This window comes from Syngnathus acus, chromosome 15 (assembly GCF_901709675.1).
Source record: "Syngnathus acus chromosome 15, fSynAcu1.2, whole genome shotgun sequence".
Taxonomy (NCBI): domain Eukaryota; kingdom Metazoa; phylum Chordata; class Actinopteri; order Syngnathiformes; family Syngnathidae; genus Syngnathus; species Syngnathus acus.
In genome coordinates, this window is record NC_051100.1 from 6,155,869 (window position 1) to 6,178,923 (window position 23,055).

The window sequence follows — 23,055 nt, forward strand, 5'->3', positions numbered from 1 at the left end:
TTGTACAATGACGCCACCTGGTGAAAGGAATAATGCAATCATAAAATAATGTAAATATGCAATAAGTATGGTCACAGCTGTCCATATCCACAATCTCCACAAGAACCTTCACAACAGTTTGTTTAGGTCTGAAATAGAAATAAGACAAAGGCTTTGTATCGTTTTGGGGGTTTAATGGTTGTACAGATTCATTTAAATGACGTGATAACACATACAAAAATACCCTTTCAATACAGTTTAGAAACAAACATCTAAATGACTTTTTTTGTTAAATTTTTCTGAACAGCAAAAACAGTTGTCTGAAACGGAGTGGCGCAGTTTTTTGTTCAAAAATACCTACCTAATATGAATTCTATTAAAAAAAAAAAATCAAATGGTACAAATATGCAAATATAAATTAATGAATAAGAAAACCCCCAATAATGAAGCATGTGATATTTTGTTGGAAAACAAACAAACAAAAAACCTGTACATCTTAGGGTATGGGAATCTGATGCTGGAACAAGAGCCTGTGACAAAACAATACCTGCTCTGTTGGTTATAAATGCCGCAGCACGAATTGTTCACGTCACATTTTGTGCTGTAATCAACCCAACATCAGATTGTGATGGCAGGGGAGGTGGGGGACAAAACCAAAAAAAGTCTCCTGATGCCTTTTAAGAACCTCCACAGGAGGCGCAGAGGGTTATTACCCAAAACAAAGGGAATTTTGTCTCTCTCCAAATCAACCATATATGCTTCCATGCATGCACGCACACATGCGTGCACACACTCAATCACACACATGCATACACGCAAACTAGCACAACAAATTGCAAAGCTTTGAACCAGTTTTCACCAAGCACCACAAACCTTTGCTTCACTGGCAGGGAAGTCAAAAGGTAGCTCCAGATTGGGGCGCTATGAAGCATTTGTGTGTGTGTGTGTGTGTGTAGCCTTCCCAAAGACCAAAAGGCCGGCTGGGATGGTGACTGAGTGCAGCACATGTTTAGGAGCAACAGTCGCTTTGTTCTGTTTAGCGCAACATCAACCCTCAGGTTGAAGCAAACCGGGGTGGGGGGGGACCCAACAAAAATAAACTCTTGTTTTTGTTCAGTTTGTGGCAAATGACAAACAGGTAACTCCCAGAGCTAAACAATTTCATCACTGCAGAAAGCCTGATCTTCCCAACTGTCATGTGTAACAACTTAGCAAGTACTTTGAAAAGCGCTGCTGGGCCCGTTTTTGGAAAACAAAAATTGCACACTTAAAAGACTGATACAAACCTGGAATCCTTTTCAGTGGTCCAAAGAACTATGGTTGGGATTTCTGTCAAATCCAAGCAAAACTCCAATAAATCACTGCTGCTTCATCTAAACTACAGTGTTTCAAAATAAATCAATCATTAGCGGCGGAAACACCTTTTGAACAAGCTACAAAGAAAAAAACTTTTTTTTTTTTTTTTTTTTAAACTTTTTCCTTTTTAGATAAAAGTGTGATCGAAGCATCGAAAGACTTAACAGTAAGCGTAGCTTTTTTTCTTTCCTTAAGACAAAGACGTTATGTACATGAACATTTACTGTACATATTTCTGTTTGAGATGAAGGAAATGAACATTCCATACATCAGCTGTGTGGTGAAGTTGGACAAAGGATTGGCGTATTTTTTCTCTTAAAACATAACTAAAAAAAATGTAAGATAAGGAATATGGGAGATGTTCCATTAAAAAAGGAAAAACACAAACTGCTGCTATCTGAGTTGAGTGTTGTGTAAAAAGCACTCCGGCTGCCGAGTGCTGACCTCTTATTTGACCAAATCACCGATTGACTGGTTTTTCAGTAACCGCTGGAGATCTGGAGGTGAGGTGCCCGTCCTTCAACGTGACAGCCATGTGAAGTCAACCTGTGTGTTGGACCTGCCTGACTATAATGCCCCCACCTGTGCGCATACATGAATCCAGATGCAATTGCGAAGTTCACGCTATGTGGATTCTGGCCTTCTCCGTTTCTTTCAACCTCTTGGCCTGCTCCTCCAGGGAGGGCGAAAGGGGTCGCTTGGAGGCTGCTCCATTCAGAGGGTCTGCTCCTCGGCTCACTAACGTGGGGATGGAACTGCCAACGGAGTGGGTCGAGTGTTTGGACGAGACATGTTCTACACAGGAAAACATGCACACAAAAGCAATCCTATTAATTCACGGGGTAGCAGATTTGAATTAAAAACTCTCCTCTGCCTTGACGACCCTGCGTTAGCCGTAGTAAGGAAAAATATGTGTTCCTACAGCAGTAATGTCAACTTGATTATGAACCTGCACCAACTCAGGATTTACAATTACATTAAATATTAGTCAGAAACACATTTCTAGTTTCAAGTTGAAAAGGTTAAATCCACTGCCATCTTAAACCATGTGTCACTTTTTTGTGTTGCTGGGCACACTAGTCCAATTCATGTATCATGCGTCTTTACATTTTCAAGTGGCAATAAGATAGTGATCTATTAATACAATTGTTATGCTTGTAAAGCCATTTGTTTTAATCTCCTAATGACAACATATACACACACAAGCATCAGCTTATTAAAACAATTTAATGGTTTAGAGGAATAAATACCAAAGACAACTGAGCTTAGTAAAGTGGCATAGCTGTCAACAATTATGCCAGTATCTCACTTGACCCATTTGGAAAATTAAATTCCCACCTGTGGTCAAAAAGTGCTTAAGTGTCAATGACCTACTATTGATTTTGACAGTAGCATTTATAAATATTCACATCTTCAGCGTTAAGCAGCGATGAAGGAGAGACACTCACTGGAACCGATAACAGGAATGAACATGCCCCTTTCTTGACTGGCAGGAGGCACCTCGGGCGTTACGGTGGCCTCAAATACTGGGGCCTTGGGAGGTGTGACGCTGCAAATCATCCAGACAGACCAGACATGAGTAGGGGTACCAAACATTATTTGAGCCAAAACTGGGCGGTCATCAAACTCACTTGTGGCGGTTAAGGGCAAGTTTGATGGAATTCTTTACAACACGACAGCTGTTGCTGGCTGGTAGCGGTGAGGATGCATCGGGCAACTCCATGCTGGGAAGTCTCTGCTGGAAGAATTGACAATTCACATTTATCTCATATGGCCCCGCTTTTTACAGACCAAACTCCCCAGAAAACGGTTGTCACCTGTGTTCTTGGAGTATCGATGGTTGGAATGGGCTTAGCCTTTGATTCACAGAGAGGGGTCTAATTGTGAAGAGGCAAAACCATAACTTTAAACCTAAGAAGTGAAATCAATCAAAAAAGGCAAACAAGAGGAAAGCGCTACCATATTAGGTTTTTCTCGAGATGCGTCTGACGATGGTGGAAACGGCTCCTTGAATGTGGACTCGTCATTGGTGGCAACCTGCTAGTTAAAGTAGGCTCATAATACCAAGTGTCTTGAAGAAGCACACATGCTGAGGTAGTCTTACCTCTGTGTCTTTGTGCCTCTTGGCCACGTCTTCCTGCACAGGCGAGTGTGGTCTCTTGGCTGCTCCGTTGACAGAGTCCTCCGGGCTGTCAGGCTCCTCTTTGGGGCTGCTTGCAGCATTGGGCGTCTCATTCCCACTTAGTGTTGTGGAGACAGAACTACTGGCTGGAAGAAGAGGAGGAGGAGGAGCATTTGCTTTGTCTGCTGGCTCTGAATGAGGAAGGCATACACGCAGGTTCGTTTAGATACATTTTTTGAGCATCATTTTTATTTACCAGAAAATAAAATATACTTCTTTATAAATATTAAGACTCACTCGGACCAAGGGTAGAGGTGGACGTGGTCTGGTCTTTAGCAGCCGGTGCCGAGCTGGCTTCAGAGGAAACCTCAAGAAGAAGCTTCTTGGGAGGGCTGACACTACAGAGCGATATGAAGCACACGGGTAATGTTTCAATGACAAATTATGTTGAATGCAAGAATAAAAAAAAAAAAAAAAAAAAAGAGATTAAGATAAATCCCAAAGACAAATTCAGCAGCTATTTTATTTTCCTACCCGTCATCTGTGTCAGATATAGGCTTGGAGGGTTTGCTGGTGGGGGAGCTGAAGGGAGTCCCCGAGTCTGTATCTCTTGAACTGTCCAGGTGACTGCTGTCCAGAGAGATCCTCTTTGAGCTCCCTCCATTCGAGCTGCGATTCAATTCTGCTATGCTCTGGAGGAGGTGATAAAGTGAGCAACGAAGAGTAAAAAAAGATAGTGTCTAAAAAAAAAAAAAAAGAAAAAAAAATGGCTCACCCTCTTTTTCCTCTGCACCAATTCAGCAGGAAGATACTGATGAAGCTGCTTCTTCTTCACATGAGTTGCTTCAATCTTCATCCCATCTTTCAACATATTGATGTTGTTGGCTTGTCTATAGACTGGAGAGAACAGCAGCAGCATTTAGGAAGAGAAAAAGTGGTCAAAACCAGTCTGCGAGACATTTTCCAAAGCTTTGGAACTTGAACAAACCACAACCACAAATGGAAAAACAGCGGTTGAACCTTCCCAGCAACAAAAACTACTTTAAAAAAAAAAAAATCAACTTATCCAAGAGATCACAATCACAACACTGGAGCATGATGGTGACCTCTGGTTTCTGATTCACAATTACAGAAAATTACAGAAATGGATTTAAGGACAAGGGCAGAGGATCAATTGAAGAAAACAACGTTTGCGAGACTACCAACCGGTGTCTGTGAATGACTGGATATCGTATGTAAGATCAATGTTAACACTGTCAGCATTCTCCACCTTCTTGAAAATGATGCCAATGAACCACATGGACACAAAGTCATTCCTGCAAGACATTTAAAGGAAAACACATTTTATTAGACATATGTTTTTTCCCCCTAGTGGTCCCCTTTACAAATGTGTTGTCAAGCTATGTTAAGTTATCGAGTTCTCGCTCGCTACATGGGCAAGGGGGAATAACAAACAAATACAAAACAACAACATGAACTTACTCATTGCGGTTCTCTTTGGATCCAGGGAAGGACTGTGGATTGACATGTGCCAAGGTAATGTATTCATTTCTCTCCAGATTTCCCACCAAAACTCGAATCTTTGACTCAACCAGTCCGATCCTGCAAGAAAAGGCATTGTGTTTTGAATAATTCTATTCTGGATTGAGGTAACCAGAGTATGTAACTCACAGGAAGGTTTGTTCCTAGAAATACTTTTATAGTATGGATTTTTCTGACTACAAGTTGCACTTTTTTTTTTTTTTGTAGTTTGGTGGGTCCTGCAATTTATAGTCAGTAAATTTACATGATTTCAAGCTGAAAATGAACATTTTAATGGAGTAATGATGCACCTGTGGACATGCAAAAATGGCACTCACCATTCTAAATGATTTTCTTCTGTGGATGCACTGGCGGTCAGCACGATGTAATGTCTGTGGACCAAATCACAAAATGTAGAGCTTCTTCGAACTTACTGCATTTGAAATGCCAACTTGAAAATTGAAGAAATTTGTTATGAGCCCAGTTTCAATTTAGAGGGAATTATATGAAATTTCATTTCATAAGAATTTTTGACTAAATTACAAAACAAATCCTATACATGATGACGTTCAGGACATCTGCTTTAACATTTCAATAAGGGCTCTTAGTCTAACTCAACACTTACTTGTATTTCTGGAAGAAATTGGGCGGCTCAAAGAGCTTTGACCATTCAGCTTTTCCCTGAAGGATCTCATCTGTGACGCTGAGGCCTGGTCACATGAATGGCAAACCAAGATTGAATACAGGAGAAAAAAGGAAGAATATGCGAGCTTGTTATGAATTAATTGTCAGAGAAATTACCATATTTAAACTCCTCGCTCATAATGGTGCGTGTTGATGTGGAAACGTTGTATGTGGAGTTTTGCTGGGGGTAGGCCGGGGTGATGATTGGCATCAGGTGATATCGGTCAGATGGGTTCACCTAAAGAAAAAACGAAAACATATGCTTTATGTTTGACTGGTGACAAAAAAAAAAATGTCATAGCCCCAGATTTGAGCAAATGGGTACATTTCAGCTTCTTCAAATGTCTGACAATAATTTACAACAGCGAGCGAAACGATTATTATTATAATGGCATCAACTGCAATATTCAAAAACAGTAGAACAAGAGTTCAAACTCATTGATGACAGTGAAAAGCGACTCTCCACAAGAGTGTAATCCAGCAACCCCCCCCCCCCCCAATTTTAAATTTATAGTGTAACTTTTGGAGCCCCCCCAGGCTGAAATTATGCATTACATCAGCAGAAAAAAAGGCAATACACATTATGTCCCTTTCTATGTGAATTGTGAGTGAATTTCATGTATTTTACATCAGGCATCTTAGAAGGCAGCTACGGGTCCTCAGGAAGTTGGACTTGTGGACTTTGCAGCAGCTATTGTTTTCTTTTTACATCAAAGCCTGTCTGTGTTTGTTCCAATGACATTAGACAGGAATATCCAAAGTAATACAGACAGTGAGTTATTCCCTATCATTCTGCGTTTGTGCTCCATGTAATTTGTCAGGCACCTCCTTGGGCAGTTGAGGACAGAGAAGACGAGTTTGTTCATGACAATTTTTATTTTTGTTTACACGGCCATTATTGCATGACTACAAAACCAATAATGAGCATTTTACAAACAGCCGAGCTCCACCTATTGCTAGGTAAATTGCACTATTTGTGCTACGTCATTTTTGGTGCGCCATTCACTGGGCCAGCATGAATATGTTGTTGGTCGACACGAAACAAAAGATAAAATGAGGTAGATACATCAAGATGTTAGATGACCTGATAGGTTTAATTAATCATGCCAGTGTTAGATCCTAAAAAAAGTTGCAAAATCATCAGTATTATACTCACTCTAGGATCCCATACAGGTAGATTCAGGTTGCTGTCCTCAGGTTGTTTCAAAAGCACAGGATTCGGCCATTCCCTGAAGCGAGAAAAACAAATCTAATATATTGTGAAGCACTATCTGTCAAGTCATAAATGTAAAACCAGTACAACTGCATTCAGGGGCTGTGAGATGCTGCCATCACAGGATAAAAAGATACAGTTGCATATTTATGTTTCATACTGTGACAGACAAAACAGAAGTGTAAATGTAATCTGAACGGAATTAGCCGGTCAGTAGACCTTCTCCAGGTAGCAGGCACAAAGAAACACTGGTACATATGGTTCAGCAGTATCTCTTGGAACAACTCTATTCGAGTGGGAACAAGAATAATCTCACCATTTAGAAAAAACTAAGAAGAACTTGTGGACGAGAGTGGCGGCAACAGCATTAGGGTAGAGTTGGCAAGTCCTCGCTACAAGCATTGCCCACGACACTCCACCGAGGAAGCCCAGCATGTTGGAATAGATCCCGCGCCCTGTTGTATAAATTGTAAATTCAAACTTCTGAAATAATGCAATGTCCGAGCAGTAAACAGTCAACTTATGAAAACGTGTTCAGATGCATGCAATGGAGTACATATGGCAAAGAAGCTGGCATACAAATAAAGATTCCACAATCAAAACTTACGTTTCGCCCAAAGTTTGATGGCTCTCAAAGTCAGCCTGAAGTTTTCTTTGTTTGGCACTAAGTACAGTATTTCATCAGTCACTCGACAACCTGTAATCACACAAGATATTGGAAATCACCACGAATAGAGGGCATCTGATCCTCATAAAAGCAACGATTTAATAGTTGGCACACCAGAGAGAGAGTGACAGAGATTTAAAGGGCAGCAAAAAAATATATAACAGTACCTTCACTTACTAAGTTTAAGTTTAAAATTTAGACCATGTTTTTAAAAAATGAAAACAATATTGTAGTGTGGAAAACCAACACGATGACATAAAACATAATGTAAAGATTCTCCAAAAACTTAGCCTGCTCATACACTGAGGTACCACTGTCCATCGCTAAAGGTTAAATGTCAAAAGGGGTATGCATGTCCATGTGGTTTACCATTAAGACTTCGAATGCAACGAATGTCTAGATTTCTTAGGATGGAATCCCCCCGAAGGTCAAGGTTGTCTGGAATGGATTGTAACGCCAGTCTGGCAAAAAGAAGGTCAATCTGATGGGAAAACAAGGAGAGTTTATATATACCGTAATTTTCGGACTATAAGTCGCACCGGAGTATAAGTCGCACCAGCCATAAAATGCCCAAAAAAGTGAAAAAAAACATATATATGTATATAAGTCGCTCCTGAGTATAAGTCGCCCCCCCACCCAAACTATGAAAAAAACCGCGACTTATAGTCCGAAAATTACGGTAATAAAAAAAAAAATTAAAAAAAAAAAAAAAGACTCTCTTGCACGCACAACAAACGTGCACCATAACATGTCTGAGAAGGAGAGCAGCATTGTGCAACTATGATTTTGTTCAGTAAATGGGAGTTACTGCGTACTCATCTATGACAACCATTGTTACATCGGGTATTGATGTCATGCGTATGTGTGTGTGGGGGACACACAATACATTAGTATTATTCCAACAATGTCAGCTTTAAAGTAAATGAAAGCAAGTCCGGCCTTGTTTTCTCAAATGCTGTTTTACTTTAGTCTTGAAGTAACTTACCTCTATTCCATCAAATTTAAATTTTATAACAGGAACAAAAGCATCCTCGACAGCCTTGAAAAACAAGCAAACAAGAAAGCCATGATCACAAAGTGATTTTAACAACTGAATCCCCGTGGTAAGCTTGGCATTTGGCACATGTCCCCTTTGTTCAGCAAAGGGGGGTTTCTCTTGTTCTTCGTTTCAATATTAAAAATGTTTAGGGGTACTTTTTTTTTTCCTGTTATTGAAAAATTAGCAGCAGGCCCAAGTGGCATTTTGTTAGCTAAATAGCATAATTGTGAAAGTTACTGTCCCAACAGCAATAATAACTACCAATGTGCTTACTAAAAATTGTGTGCGTTTGTGTAGAATTCTAGACTTCCAAGCTAGGGTACTAAAAAAAAAAAAAAAAAAACCTCTTTGATTTTTTTTTTTTTTTTTTTTAAATGTTTTTCGACAAATTACAGCATGACTTACCCTCAGGTCCTTGATCTCTTCATGCTGTTTAAATTTTTCAAAGAAAGATTGAAAAAAGTCACTCCTTTCTACATGACGAGGAGCCACACACAGGGCATCAATATCAGCTCCTGCAATGAGCACCATCTGATCAGCATCATTCGTTCCAAGTCATTTCTTATTGGTCATAAACTAAAGACATTTTCAGAAATGCTCAAAAGTTGAACAAAGAGCTTAATGGCAAATTGTAATTTGAAGCAACTTTGGAATACTTGAGCAAAATATGTCAAATAAGAGATGAGAGTCCGAGTCAAGCATTTGACATACCTTTCGTGTGCACCCCAAGACGATATGAACCAAATGTAAATATCTTGCCCCCAACGCTGCTTATAGCTGAGGGTGGAAGGTTCTGTTGAAAAGACAACAGGATTTCATTTCAATCTAATAACAAAATTGTTTTAAGGAACATCTTAAGCCCACCGCATTTAGAGTGACACCACCGAATTAGATTCAACTGGGCAATCTCAAACAAATCACAGTTGGCAATTGACCTTCACACACCAACAGATGATCTGATGCAACAAAAAGATGCGACCCTTAGCATTCGTATTGGGAAAACATTTTGACGCATCACAATCTTTAATTGCACCCCAAAGTCATATTTCTCCATCACAACACTTACAATTTGATATGTAGTATGGGAGGCAAACTAGTTGTAGATGGGTGGCAACTGACAAAATCTAGTTGCAGAACCACGCACAATGCACAAACTAATACATTATTTACGACAAGTCGCATCGGTCTGTGTACGGCGGTCTGTCGTCACCCGACTTACCTTTAATTCACTGATCTCTGCGATCCATTCTTTGACAAAGTTATTCAATTTTCCCAGAACAGCAAGTCTGAAAAGAGAGCAGGACAGCTAGTTATTATATTGGATACTTAAGATCTAATTTCCTCTAGCTCTTTAATCAAAAAGAGCAGCACCACAAAAACAAAAGAAACTCAGCAACACACACACACAGTCATACAAATAATATTCAACAGAGATGAAAATAAAATGTCCTTACCTGTGATTTAATTCCTCTTCATCTTCAAACACTCCAAATGGCTTCATAGCATCACAGAGCTTCTTGGTGTATTGGTGGTCTATGTCTCTTGGGGGTGCAAGGCTAATAGCAGATGTAATGCCATAGTGTTTCTGAGGCTGCTGCTGCCCTCCCGGCATGTTGCTGCAAAGCAACAGGAAACAGAATTTTAAAAACAGCAGCACCAGCTCGTTCTTCTTATCATCGTTGGCTGTCATTCTAAGTCTCTGTATTATTTTCCAAAAGGGTACATACACGAAAAATGAAATGACAAAGTTGGAACACAAACATTATGTGCAGATAGGAGTTCGTTATTTCGTAGGGTTGTCATGCAACTACATTGTAAAACTTTACATTTATATACACTTGCATGTGAGACGACCCAATAATTTGAATATCATTCCCATGAAACAAGCAAAGGGTTATGAACTCGCAAGTTACTCCAGAATCATTTTCGAGATGTTATTGACGACTTACAACTTCGCCAAGTTGAAGCACACTTAACGGCGATCCTCTGCCAATAAGATATAGATCTCTACTATTCTTAACGAGCCATGCAAATATCAGGCATAGCAAGGACGTTGAATTATTCAGTTTAATTGAACAATTGGGCATTTGCTTGAAAGGGAGCGAGCAAACGTTAGCAAAGAGCTCGCTAACAGGTTGGAAAAGCGAGCGGGCTAATTTAGCATGTGCTAAACGCTAGCTTCCTGTTATTGTGGAAATGATTTGTTAGCCACATTTCAGACAGACTCTAAAAGTTGACATTTTGTCCGGGCAAATTTCCAAGTGAAACCGTTCCCCCAAGTGGCCTCATTTAAACAATAGTTAGACAAACCACAACGTAACGGCCTAGCCAACAATCGATGGCTACAGGCCTTGTTATGACAGTTAGCTATGCTAACGCTAGCTTTTAGCCTATTATTCACGACTGTTAAACGGGAATAAAAAGCCCACTGCAGAGAGGTAGACTTCATAATTTGACTTACCTTGACATTTCTTTCATGACACTCAAACCAGATTCGCTCTACTACCGCTACGAAGCTGTGAGAAACTAAGAAGGTCAACAAGAAGAAATAATTAGAGATGGTAAGCTCGAGTCAGTCCGCTCCACACAGCACCGAGCTTTTTGAAGCGGAAGTGTCGCAGAGCAGTGTTTCGAGCACGCCCCCTGTCACGTGACCAATGCAAGCGAGGCCTCGGGGACGTCACGCTGCGTCACGAGCTTTGCGGGAAATTCGAAAAATCGAAAAAAGTAGGCCCTGGTGAAGACCCAGGACATGCTGGAGATGTCACTTGGCGTGGAGAATGAGCTAAAGAAACACAACTGTAAAACGGAAAGTGGATAAAGATATCAAATATCATGGAGGAAGAGGAATTAAGTGATTATAGACATAGTCCACCCATCCCATTAGTGTAATCCACATTAAATCCCAATGAAGCGAAATCTTCCGTTAATCAATGAAAGCAGATCTATGTTGCCATCCGAACACAGGCTGTCTCGGGTAAATAAATCCTTCTCAGGAGTAGACTGACCTGTTTCCTGTTTGTTACTGTTCTCATGACAGTCATGGCCTTTAGGACGCTCCACACACCGGGTCATGCTGGTAACTTGATCATGATCAAATTTATACCATTCTAGAAGAATGGGCCATTTAACCTAAAGCTTTTATCTCAGCCTACAGTTCTTGTTTGCGGGAAAGCTGATGCTACCTGTCAGCACACGCACACACACACACAAAAACACACACACACAGACACAAAAGGGCATCAAGCCAAGGCAACAAAGCAGGTGCTCCAGCCTCCTGAGCTTATAAAAATGAGCAGGTCACCAGCAAATACACAGGACACGCATAGGTAATGCATGTTTGTTTCATACTTTGCACATATGCATGTTAATTCTATCCGTGCGATCATAATGCAATGAAAAGATGTTTGCTTTTTTTCTTCATAGCATTCTCCCTTGCTGACTTTTACTTGAATTACTCAGTTAGCATCTTTGTGACAGGTTAAGTATGAGTAGTAACTTTTACTGACCGCCAATCAGTCAAGGGAGATCCCTGCCTGTCACCAAAAGTCAGCTGCATCCTCATTAGGATAAATTGCAAAAAGTGGACATCATTGTCGAGCAGGTTGTGTGGAGATCATGTTTGTGACATTTGTTGCCACTATGTGATCTTGTTTGCTGTGTAGGTCTGTCGAGTCATGGCCCTTCAGATGCTGACCTTGTTTTTGGCTGCCTACGGTTGGTGGATGCATCCTACAGGTGTTCTCTTGTTTTGTGTTGTGAGGGCAGCTCATTTTCTAGTTCATAACCATGAGTGTGCTTTATTATGTTCAGCTTCTAATAAGCTGCCAGGATGTCACCTGACCTACCAAAATGTGAGCTTGGAGAAAGAAGGATGCCTCTCGTGTAGCCTCGTGGAGACAACCATTTGTTCTGGATACTGCTCCACAGAGGTAACGTTTCTTCTCTGACGTTTCCCTCGACAGACAACTGCAACAATGTTGTATTGGTTGTCTTCCATGCAGTACCCTATCTTCTACGGCTTCCCTAGCGAAGAGCCTCAAGTGTGTATGTATGAGCGTGTGCACCACCAACAGTTTGAGCTGTCTGACTGCCTTCCAGGCGTGGACCCTGTGGTCAAGTACCCAGTGGCATTAAGCTGCAGTTGTGCAGCATGCTCCATCCTCACGTCCAACTGTAATGAGGAACCCATGGAACCTACCAAACCTGACCTCTGTGCTCAGATCCCCGCTAAGTAATTTGTGACCTTTGCATCACCTACCTTTGTGTCGTCTTTATGTTTGAGATTGTGGAATGGATAATAGTAAAGATAGCAGTTTCAACAGGAACCATGCAGGATCGTGTCTTTGCATGTTTAGACAGAATGAATAGCACATACTAAATTGTACATGGATACTTCATTTAGATTTTGTATTGTGCACTTGTGTTTGATCAGTTATGAAGGGAACTAAATAAAAGCAGTAATTCAAACTACTTCACTGGTTCTTCTATATCAAACAAATTATTTTAGGTGTATTTACCTGACATGTTTCGGCGGGTTCTTCCGCCTTCATCAGAGTGTCACTGATGTGGTTGTGACGCGTCTTAATCAGCTGATGGATGAAGGAGTGGCTCACCTGTCAGATTTGACATCATACATCGGGGAGACAGGGAGGAACTTCATCACAAGAAAAACAGAACACAAGAAGGAATGTGAGAAGGAGACAGCAACAAGACAAACAAGAGCAATAAAACTACAAGCAGAACAGGAACACTACAAGTCAGCCATTACCGACCACTGCAAAAGAGAAAACCACATCATGGACTGGAAAAAGGCCAGAGTCATCCGCACTGAAGAAAACAAACATCAGCGTTGGATCAGGGAGGCCATTGAGATCCGCAAGCGGGGCCCAAAGACCATCAACAGGGACGAGGGAGCCTACATGCTCTCTCCAACCTGGACCAGCATTTTGGAGAGGTGAACTGACAGCAGTGGGCGTGACTCACCTGTCACACGTCACAGTAACGCAGCTTAGTCGCTCTTTTTTTTCATATACAAATTATAGTAATTTTTTCGCGCATCCCAATGAGTGGAGAACTTGACTTCACTTTACTGTAGCACTGCGTGCGTCACGAGACTATAGACGTCACGTTATATTGCTTAAACGTTTTAAAAACTGTAATGTCAAAAGCATCTTGAACCCGGAAAAAAAAAGTCTGGTAATGTCAAAAGCATCTTGAACCCGGAAAAAAAAAGCCTGTAAACAAAGCTACGTCACAGCAAGGCGGTATTTCCGGTTAGATATAAAATGATGACGAACACGCAAAGACGTGTATTTTTAAGCACTGTTCACCCCATTAAGTGCACAGATTGTCTGAGTTATCGCGTTCCTACCGCGGTGAAACCGCTCTATACGTTGTGGTTTCGTAGCAGGTTATAAACCTATCTGCTGGCCGTCTATGCCAAGCTCCAGTGGCGCAATCGGTTAGCGCGCGGTACTTATATGACAGTACATTGTAGAGCAATGCCGAGGTTGTGAGTTCGAGCCTCACCTGGAGCAGAATTTTGCATAGAACCCTCTTCTTTTCTTGACTGTTAACTATGAATGTATATAGTAATCGTCTTGGTTATCGATTAATTAATGGTCTTTTTTCATCTTTTCTTGCCGTGGCAATACTGAAAACATGGAGGATCCTTTAAAGCAGCGCTTTGGTTTTGCTGCCAGTAGGGAGCAGCATTTATCCGCAAGTAACCACTGCCCTAACTCCACCATCCTTCCCATTTCAGTACAAATGAAAGCAATATATAGTTCCACCAGCAGGCGACACTGTTGTCCACAGTTTGCCTCTCTTATATTTACTGACGTTTTGCAAACTGAAGTGACTGCACGGATATGATTGGCTGTGTGTACTGTTTGAATAAAAACACTTGGCCCAGCAAGTATACCTCAAATATCTATCCATGTATCCTATTTTTTTTTTCTCCATATATCTCACATACTGTTATCCAGAAGGACTTAAAACGAAAAAACAATCTGCTTCAGACTATATTTACTATAAAAGAAAAATTGTTTAATATGAGGATCTTAATTTAGGGATATTAGACTGAAGTACCATTAGATCACACAGTTCTTTACAGACCTTGGAATATATTCTCTTAGTGATAACTCCATTCCACTGTTCACATTCTGAGTTGGAATTAGTGCAGAAAAAAAATCACCTCGAAAAGTTTACTTTTCCCTGACAATTATTTATAGCACAGGTGTCAAACTCAAGGCCCGGGGGCCAGATACGGCCCGCCACATCATTTTATGTGTCCCGCGAAGACAAATTGTGCATCAAATTCGTGTGTCATTACTGGAATTGCAAATTGTCTTCACTTTTAATCATCTTTTTTTTAAAAATATTTGACCAGTTTCTACTCGTCTGATTTGAAAACGAGTTATTTTTCAGTTTGTTTTGTAGCTTTTACTGTATATAATATGAGGTGCTCATACATTTAATTGGTTTGACAGTCATATTGGCCCTCCGAAAAAGCTATGACTACAATGCGGCCCGAGAAAAAAATGAGTTTGACACCCCTGATTTATAGTATCAGAATTTCCAATAATTTAGAAGAGTATAAGAGTATTAACGCACAAAATTCTCAAATCAAGTCTTGTTTTGCAAGGAGTTGGCCAGATTTGGTCATGAAATCACATAACAAGCTGTGCAAGAGCTATTGGTTAAGAGTTGAATACATTGTACTGTAATTTTAATGACGTGAATGTGCAAGTGCCCGTGAGTCACACTGTTCCCAGGAGAAATAAATTGGGATTGGAATGCTGGGATTTAAGAATTGATATTCAATGTTTTAAGGCTCAATCTGGCCTGGGATTTAAGATTTGATATTCAGTGTTTTATGGCTCAATCTGGCCTACAACACAATGATTGTGTCTCAGTATTTACATCATGTATGTGTTGGTTCCATTTTCTTGTTCTGAACATGTCAATCTGCGGAAAACAATCATTAACAGGTTGACCAATAATTCAAATCATTCTACACTTGGTGCCCTATAGTATATTTTAGTATGTTTTAAGACTTCTATCCAAACCTTCCTCCAACATGCCACAAACCGCAGAGCATGTGTCGCAAGTTTTATTAAGCATCTGTTGGTGATTACCAATGAATTTGCTCACTGTGTAGCAATATGACAGCTCTCAAGTTCCAGTTGTAAAGGTATAATCATCATTATTATTGTTTTGTCATTTTCTCCCCTTCCATTGCACCCTCAAGCCAAGAGAAACTTCAGCATTGCAGCATTTATCAAGTAGCCAGAAGGAAATGATGACATTCTGCTTGGCTGAACACCAACAATGTACTTATCCGTGTGCACGCATGCACGTCTATTTGTTGTAATGGCTTTGACATTACAATGTTGACAGCAAAAATGTAATTTTTAATTGAATTTGTAATGTCCAAGTATAGTCTCCTTTAAAAAAAAAAGGAAACAAATTAAATGTCTTATAAAATAATTCACTGTACACTACTACTATTGTACTATATATATATACTTACTAGTTACTACCAAGGGCGTAGTGGCCATCGGGAATTTTGGAATTTCCCCAAATGGCCGATTTATATCGGCGGATACCAGTTAGAAGTTTGCTTTGAGTTCCATATTTTACTATGGACACAGGCAGCATTATAAGGACCCTCTTCTCTCTCATGTCGAGAAATATTTTTGTACAAGCCGTCCATCATGTGTATGTGTTTGCTCATTAGTTGTGCGGATCTGTTGGCAGCCGGCCTATCGTTCCCCGTGGGCACATGAAGGGCGGGCGGCGTGGTGGCTGGGGGCAGGGAGCTGCTGACATGGCTGCCCAGTTCAAAGAGATGGCGCAGTAGATGCAGGCACACAGCGAACAGACCGGCCTTTATATCCACACTCTCTGAGCCTGGGAAAACTCTGTAGATCCCCCGTTGTCGCCTGCGGTTACAGATGGGGAGGCAAGTGGACTTACAGGTGCTGCTCAGGCTCGACCATATTCCAGAATTTGATACGTCGAAAAAAAAAATACAAGTATTCCATGTATTTCAATGAGGATAATGAATTGATGAATGACAGACGCTCTGGGGTTGCATGTGAAAATTAGCCACAACGTTTGATATCCATGTTCACTTTTTGGCTGTAAATGAAGTATAAATATTGCAGCTTTAAAATTGAATACTGTTCTGTGAAAAGCCACACACCATCATTCAATTTGTGGTATTTAGTCTGGTGTACAGAGGCTGGGTCCTTTGACATGCGCTGGACAAATCATCCTAAACTTGAAATGAGAGAAGCTGCTTTGATTGGTGTTGAATTAAGTCGGCCACTTTCACGCCCACAACGGCGCAAACCACTATTTTTAAAAGTGTCTGTGCAGTTCGGTCCTGGTCCGACCTGCCTCACCTCTTGATAGCCATGTGGTCCTCCATGTTCATCAGTTCTTTTCAATCCATTCTACTCTTCTTTTATTGTATGTACAAGATGACCAATATCAAAGTCTACTCAGACATGTGACTGACGCTGTTGTACTTATGGTTCAAATCAAACCTAGCACAAGACAGCAATCCTCCATGAATCCAACATAAAGTAGCCTTTAAAGCTGTTTTTCCTCTCTCTATTTTAAAACTGTTTTGATTGCACCTTCCAGCAGGTTGATTATGATAACACTTGTTGGATGTGAATTTAGTGTAAATTGGCAAGGTATCACTCAGCAGGTCCTTGCGGTTTTATTAATAGTGCTTTGCCTCTGAGGGCTATGAATGTGACTATTGAGCACGGAAGAAGGCTTAGTAAGCAAAGCGTAAGAATCTGTACGTGTGTGACTGGATAAGTAGAGTGGTACGTTTGGCCAGTGTCTGATGTGAGCAACCCATGCAGGGGGTGTAAGTTCAACTTGTGGCTAGAAAGAAAGGGAAAGGCTGACATCATTCTTTCCAGTGGAGAGGCTTGTTATTGTTGCCACTTAGTATTTTTGTCAAGAAGAGATGAAGTTCTTGAGGTACAACAAACAAGTCTGTGGACCGTCGTTTCCTCGTGTACACACGCACGCACGAAAAAAAAAAGAATTATATTTGCAAGGGTCTATGCATAGCCATTGCAAGCCATGCAACATTTATTTTTGCTGGGATCTTCACAGAAAGCTCCAAGCAACCCTTCAAAGCGCTAGTCGCAAACAGCTTTTAATAAATACCGCAACTTAAATTGTTGTTTGTTGTGAGCTTTCAAATGAAAAGCATAATGGGCAGGAAAGAGAACGGAAAATCTTTTTCTCTACTGTATACTCTACTCTTTGCTTTTACAATGCTGTTTGCTTTAAACCCCTTGACACAAGTAAAAACTAAAAAATCCGGACAGAAAATTATTTCGTGAAGCACTTTGAGCACCAAACTTTGGGTACTTCACGACTACTCTGTCTGTTTGTATACGTTCGTCAGTGCCTTCGCTGGAGATTAGGTGTGGTATTAGAGGGATGTCATTTGTCTTCCCTCCCTCACATTCCATTGTCCCAAACATACACCATCACATCGCAGCCTTATGAGACCCCCCCCTCGCTCTACCCTGCCCTACTTCAACACACCACTCATCCCCCTTTGGCAATGCTTCCCTCCTTCCCTCAGCCTCCCTTAAATTTGGACATCAGAGCAGGCAAGCCCAATCCCTCTTTACCAGGCACTCAGACCTGTTAAATCAACAGACGGCCGCGTCTATTGTCCTACAGCTTGATCTGGAGTGTGTGTGTTGGTTTGGCCGGGCTGGTAGGTCAGGATAAGGTTTGGACAGCATTGGATCCCCACTAATCCCACAAAAAAGCAAAGATAAAACCAAGTCCAGGACCTCCGGCGCTTTGAGTACACCCTCTTCCACCTGCATACTCACACTGACACCGTGTTGTGATTATCAGAGAAGTCCATATTCCAAAGTTACGTTTTTTAATTCAACTGACCGTGGATTTAAATGAGTTTTTTCTAGAGTTTGGTTTTGCATTGCCTAAGAAAGAGAGGAAGACTGGCGGTGTAGTAGAAAGAAAGTTCCCACTTCAACTTCTCTGCCAGCATTCATAATTCCCGAAACACTGTGAAACGTCTGCACAGTCAACATAAGCTTTGATGAAGCTCCGTGTCTTCTTGACCTTCAACTCCTTCAAACTCCTCTGTGACTATTTCAGAGGAAAGAATTAAGCCGTTGGGCGTGAGTGTAATGCACACCGCCCATGTGAATTGACTTTAAACGGGGAGGGGGACAAAGTCAGAACATGGCAAAAGGTTTTGATTTATGGGGGTAGAACTACATTTGATATTCATTTCCGCAGCGGTGGCCAGCTAAAAAAACAGCCTGTAAATAGACCCGTCCTGACAATGGTGCAGTGTGGAGAGAGAGAACGAGAGAGAGAGACAGAAACTGCATGCGTGCGTCACTCCTATTTTAGGAATGCTTCGGGGCTCTTTCAGTCAAATTCAGGCCAGATGTTTCTGATTCGCTAAACACATATAATAAGTAATTATTGAAAACACCTTTCACTCGCCCAGTGTTGTGCGGTGCTTCATTTTGTGTAATCGAAGCTGCGGTTTCTCAAACAGGCACTGGATCCAAGACTTTATTGAAAGCCAGCTAAACTGCCCTGCAGTCAGAATTTCCTGATTCAAGATGAGAGAAAAGGGAGCTTAAAGACATATTACCAGTCCCGCTTTGGTGAGAAGATGGAGTGAGAGAGGGGCGGTCTGGAGTTGTTGGAGAGAAGAAGAGGGAAAGATCAGCAGATTTCATAGCCATCCAGGTGGAACAAGATGAAAAGATTGGTTCGAGATAGAAATGATGAGGCTGCTCATTCTTGGGAGGCATGCAGAACTGCTACGGGAATATTCACGAGTTACTCTATTACAAAAAATACATAGTGGTAACATGGGTTCAGTTACCACTCAGTGATGTGAACGCATCTACCAGAATAGAAAAAGAAAATCCATGTTCATTCCATGCAAGGTTAAAATATAGTATTTCTGAAAACATTACAGTATATGGATCTCTGATACAATCGCAATTGTGGTCATCACTTGAATTATTTGTTGTGGTACAGCACGACAAAAGAATTGTTTTGCTGTTAAATATAATTATAATATACAATATAATAATATATAATAAAATATAATATAATATATACTAAATATATGATAAAATATTTTTTCTCAATGACAACTGCCACGAGTCTTGTCTTCAAAAGAAATGTATCATTTGAAAATGACAGTTTGTGATGTGGCAATATGGAGTTTGAAATGGTGATCGCCTGCGATGCAAGTGATGGCGGACTCCTCCTACAACATTTCCACACAGAAATTACCCCAGGGGGACAACTTTCTAAAGTGTACCAAAATAAATCATCAAACAACAGTCTTGTTGCCTAAATACAACATGTGAGTCATCACATGCTTGCTTGCTCATTACTAGTTATTGCTGTGTTCATGCTACAATACCTAGAACAGATTAGTCCATACATGTAGTCGGTGGGATGAATTATTCTTGTCTCTCCTTGCACTGTACTTTTGGTTATCCCCCGTACGACTACTTTTACAAGTCGCTGCCGAGCTATGTTTGCACAAGCTTACATTTCTACAAATTGGTGTCTGATTCTGTGGGGGTGTCTGGGTTCCTGTTCTCCATGTGGGTGTTTGTGCACCGTGTGTGCAAGATGGGGAGTGAGGAAGAAAGAAAGAAGGAGATGGGATGGGGGATGACAAGCTGGATCTGATTATGGCTTGGAATGACTGGGAGGCTTTGCGGTGCGGTGCTTTCTCAATAGCACATTCCTGTGAGCAAGCCGAGGCAGGATCCAAAACTCCAGACCAGCCCCTGCCAGAGGGATTGAGGAAAATGAAACGGTCAAAACTTACATTTCAAAAGGCCTAGCTAGATGGAAGGACGGGAGCCGAAATAATGATTAATCAGTGTGCTGTGCTACATCCAGGAGATATTTTTTCTTTGGTCTACATTAAGGTTGGAACAGGGGTTTATTGTTTTGGGGTTATTGGTGGAGTAAACATGGCCGCTGAAATTGTCAACAGTGAGTAGAGCGACATTTGCAAACAGAAAGCAACTTAGCAGAAGCTTACGTGTACCAATGTTGTCATTTTTGGTACGTGTGTGTTTGGCAGTGTGCCAGTTTGCTCAAGTAAGCGCTTTGCAGTGACCACTCAGTCCTGAAATGCAAAACACTCATTAGCTCTGAAATCAATTCTTAGTAGACAGGCGCCCATGTGCTCGGCCTAAAAACGAGTGCATCTTCATTTTAGTGTGGGGCAAGTCTAGTTTTGTGTTTCTGGCACCACGGTGTGTGCCTTGTTTTTTTTTTTTTTGCATCTTTGCCATTTTTAAAACTTCTCCTTTTCTGATATTTAGACAAAAAGACGGCTAACATTTGCAACATTTGGGAGAGCCAGGCAGTGGCAAGACTACCAAACATATTACTGAGTTACAGACAAGAAATCAACTGCTCCGATCATTTAGGGGAAGCCCGCAACCGCATCAAAATCTTGTTTGGTTTGATTTAGCGTGTTCCGAGTGCATGCCAATTGGATGTCTGTGTCTAAATTGCGTAACATTATTGGGAGACGGCACTACCAGTTATCTCTGTGTGATGAAATGAACCAGGCACAAGCAAAGGCAGAGCTGAAAGGAGGAATGTCAAAAGTGATATAGTATGACTCCATCTTGCAATTGGCTCAGTTTGACCTTATCAGGGGTGTCGAACTCATTTTTATTGCGGGCCACGTAGTTATGGTTTCCTTCGTGGGGTCATTAATACTTTCTTATATTATCGCATACACACAACAGAATCCAGCATAAAAAAACGTCAACAATTTTCTAATTTGTTTTGAAAGTGGGGTTTTAAATAAATGTTGCAATACCTCACTGTTATTAAAATATAAGACCATTTACAACTTTGGTATTTTAACAAGAAACATGAAGTTGACACGAGTTGTCTTTGCGGGCCACATAAAATGATGTGGCAGGCCGGATCTGGCCCGCGGGCCTTGAGTTTGACACCTAGAGGCTCCAAATTCATATTGCTGAATACACAATAGGTTGTCATCATTTTTCTTTCTGCTTTTTCAAAAATATTTACACAGGTAGAAAATATCAGTTCTCCTGCAAAATGTAGGTTTCTCACCCAACACAATGCTTAAAGATGCAAAATCACAAGGCCTCATGCCTACACGCATTCCCCGTCGATGGCTTTGGGCATGGGTAGACGGAAAACTGACATACTGACACGAGTCAGTGAAAACCAGACATCCCGTAAGGAAACCAGATAAGGAGGCCTTCCTCCCACTGCTTACTCATCTCAGTGCCAGGAAATGCGCGTGTGGAGGGAGCTGGGGGAAGACCAAAAGGGTTTTCCAGGTCTTTGCACAGGCCTTTGTTCCTTCAACTACTCCCGCCACCATCGCTGCCGACTGTTAACACCTCAACGGACTTACAAAAGAACCCCCCCCTCGACCCGACCTCACCAGTTTACCGGGAAGTCAGTGTGAAAGCAAGCTTTTGATTTACTGCAAGGAGGAAATAACATTGACTTGTCCATGCACTGCTTTTGCCCTTCCCTCCACACTTACTCTTTGTTTAAAGGTTTGTTTACTATTCTCTGTATGGAAAATCCTTCAGGAATGTGGAGGAAGTGGGAGTTTCCTCCCAGTGCAAATTTTAATAGGTTTGGGTGGAGGGGAACAAGAGAAGAAGGAGGCAACCTTTTCAATATTTCAAAATGCTTCAGGTAGCCACTGTGCAAGCAGTTGCACAATCTGAAACAGGCCAAAGTCAGAGAAGAAAGCTTAGCAGAAAAAGATCTTTTCATGGATGCTACACTTCAATATTAAGCAGCCCAATAATTCTTGTCAATTTGACACACTTTCAGAACCAAGCAGCTGAAAAAATATTTACATGGCTCTTTAATTTCACACTTGTTGGGTTGGAAGTGCCCCCAGAGAACACTATTTGTATATAAGCAATGGAAAAAAAAATGTTTTCCCTTTAGACTGGTGATGGTGCTGAGCAAGCTCAGACTATTTTTGTCTCCTCTCCCAGAAGAACATTAAGGGTTTGATTTACATATGTGCGTGTGTAAAAACAGGCATAGACCTGATTGCACATCAAAACAGATGTGAAAGTTGATCTACTAAGCAGGTGCCACTAGGATTATGTCTGCCAAACGCCTTAATTGGAGTGGCCTTGCAGACTCATCATAGGACAACTCGGTCCTTTTCTGAAGCTCTTCTTGAACTCACCATGAAAGACGGACAATAAAAACGGACCTTTCTTACCCTGATGCTTTTTTATCAACTCTTGCAATTTATGATTGAAACTGTTGTCTGCAATGCCAAACACCCACTAAAAGCCATTTCGATTTTTTTGTATAAACTCAAGTCTTAACACAACAAATTTATATGAATAAAAACATGTTTAAACTTAGCAATA

The 23,055-nt window shown here is 41.0% G+C and overlaps 2 protein-coding genes and 1 non-coding gene across 8 annotated transcripts; 2 read left to right on the forward strand and 1 right to left on the reverse strand.

The window, feature by feature from the left end:
* Positions 1 to 156: 156 nt before the first annotated feature.
* Positions 157 to 11,312, reverse strand: papolg (poly(A) polymerase gamma). 5 transcript variants are annotated; one of them, XM_037271049.1, is made up of 24 exons: positions 11,043 to 11,312; positions 10,036 to 10,197; positions 9,801 to 9,867; positions 9,293 to 9,374; positions 8,987 to 9,096; positions 8,528 to 8,581; positions 7,912 to 8,023; positions 7,483 to 7,572; positions 7,192 to 7,330; positions 6,819 to 6,891; positions 5,780 to 5,900; positions 5,604 to 5,688; positions 5,317 to 5,370; positions 4,940 to 5,059; positions 4,664 to 4,773; positions 4,233 to 4,354; positions 3,992 to 4,149; positions 3,755 to 3,855; positions 3,440 to 3,603; positions 3,295 to 3,375; positions 3,153 to 3,212; positions 2,967 to 3,073; positions 2,784 to 2,884; positions 157 to 2,130 (listed from the first exon to the last, which is right to left on the reverse strand). In XM_037271049.1, the coding sequence occupies exons 1-24, from the start codon at positions 11,057 to 11,059 to the stop codon at positions 1,955 to 1,957; spliced, it is 2,466 nt and encodes an 821-aa protein (XP_037126944.1). In that variant the 5' UTR covers positions 11,060 to 11,312; the 3' UTR covers positions 157 to 1,954. The 5 variants fall into 5 exon arrangements, with proteins under 5 accessions (XP_037126944.1, XP_037126942.1, XP_037126943.1 ...); XM_037271047.1 differs by having other exon boundaries at positions 3,295 to 3,372; positions 3,440 to 3,648; XM_037271048.1 differs by having other exon boundaries at positions 2,967 to 3,070; positions 3,295 to 3,372; positions 3,440 to 3,648; positions 11,043 to 11,311.
* A 529-nt stretch (positions 11,313 to 11,841) lies between these two features.
* On the forward strand, positions 11,842 to 13,055 carry lhb (luteinizing hormone subunit beta). 2 transcript variants are annotated; one of them, XM_037271116.1, is made up of 3 exons: positions 11,842 to 12,298; positions 12,395 to 12,513; positions 12,586 to 13,055. In XM_037271116.1, exons 1-3 carry the CDS (start codon positions 12,259 to 12,261, stop codon positions 12,817 to 12,819), a joined length of 393 nt encoding a protein of 130 aa, XP_037127011.1. In that variant the 5' UTR covers positions 11,842 to 12,258; the 3' UTR covers positions 12,820 to 13,055. The 2 variants fall into 2 exon arrangements, with proteins under 2 accessions (XP_037127011.1, XP_037127010.1); XM_037271115.1 differs by having other exon boundaries at positions 11,848 to 12,319.
* A 972-nt stretch (positions 13,056 to 14,027) lies between these two features.
* Positions 14,028 to 14,121, forward strand: trnai-uau. Its single transcript has 2 exons — positions 14,028 to 14,065; positions 14,086 to 14,121. It is a non-coding gene; the product is annotated as a tRNA-Ile (tRNA).
* Positions 14,122 to 23,055: the final 8,934 nt, after the last annotated feature.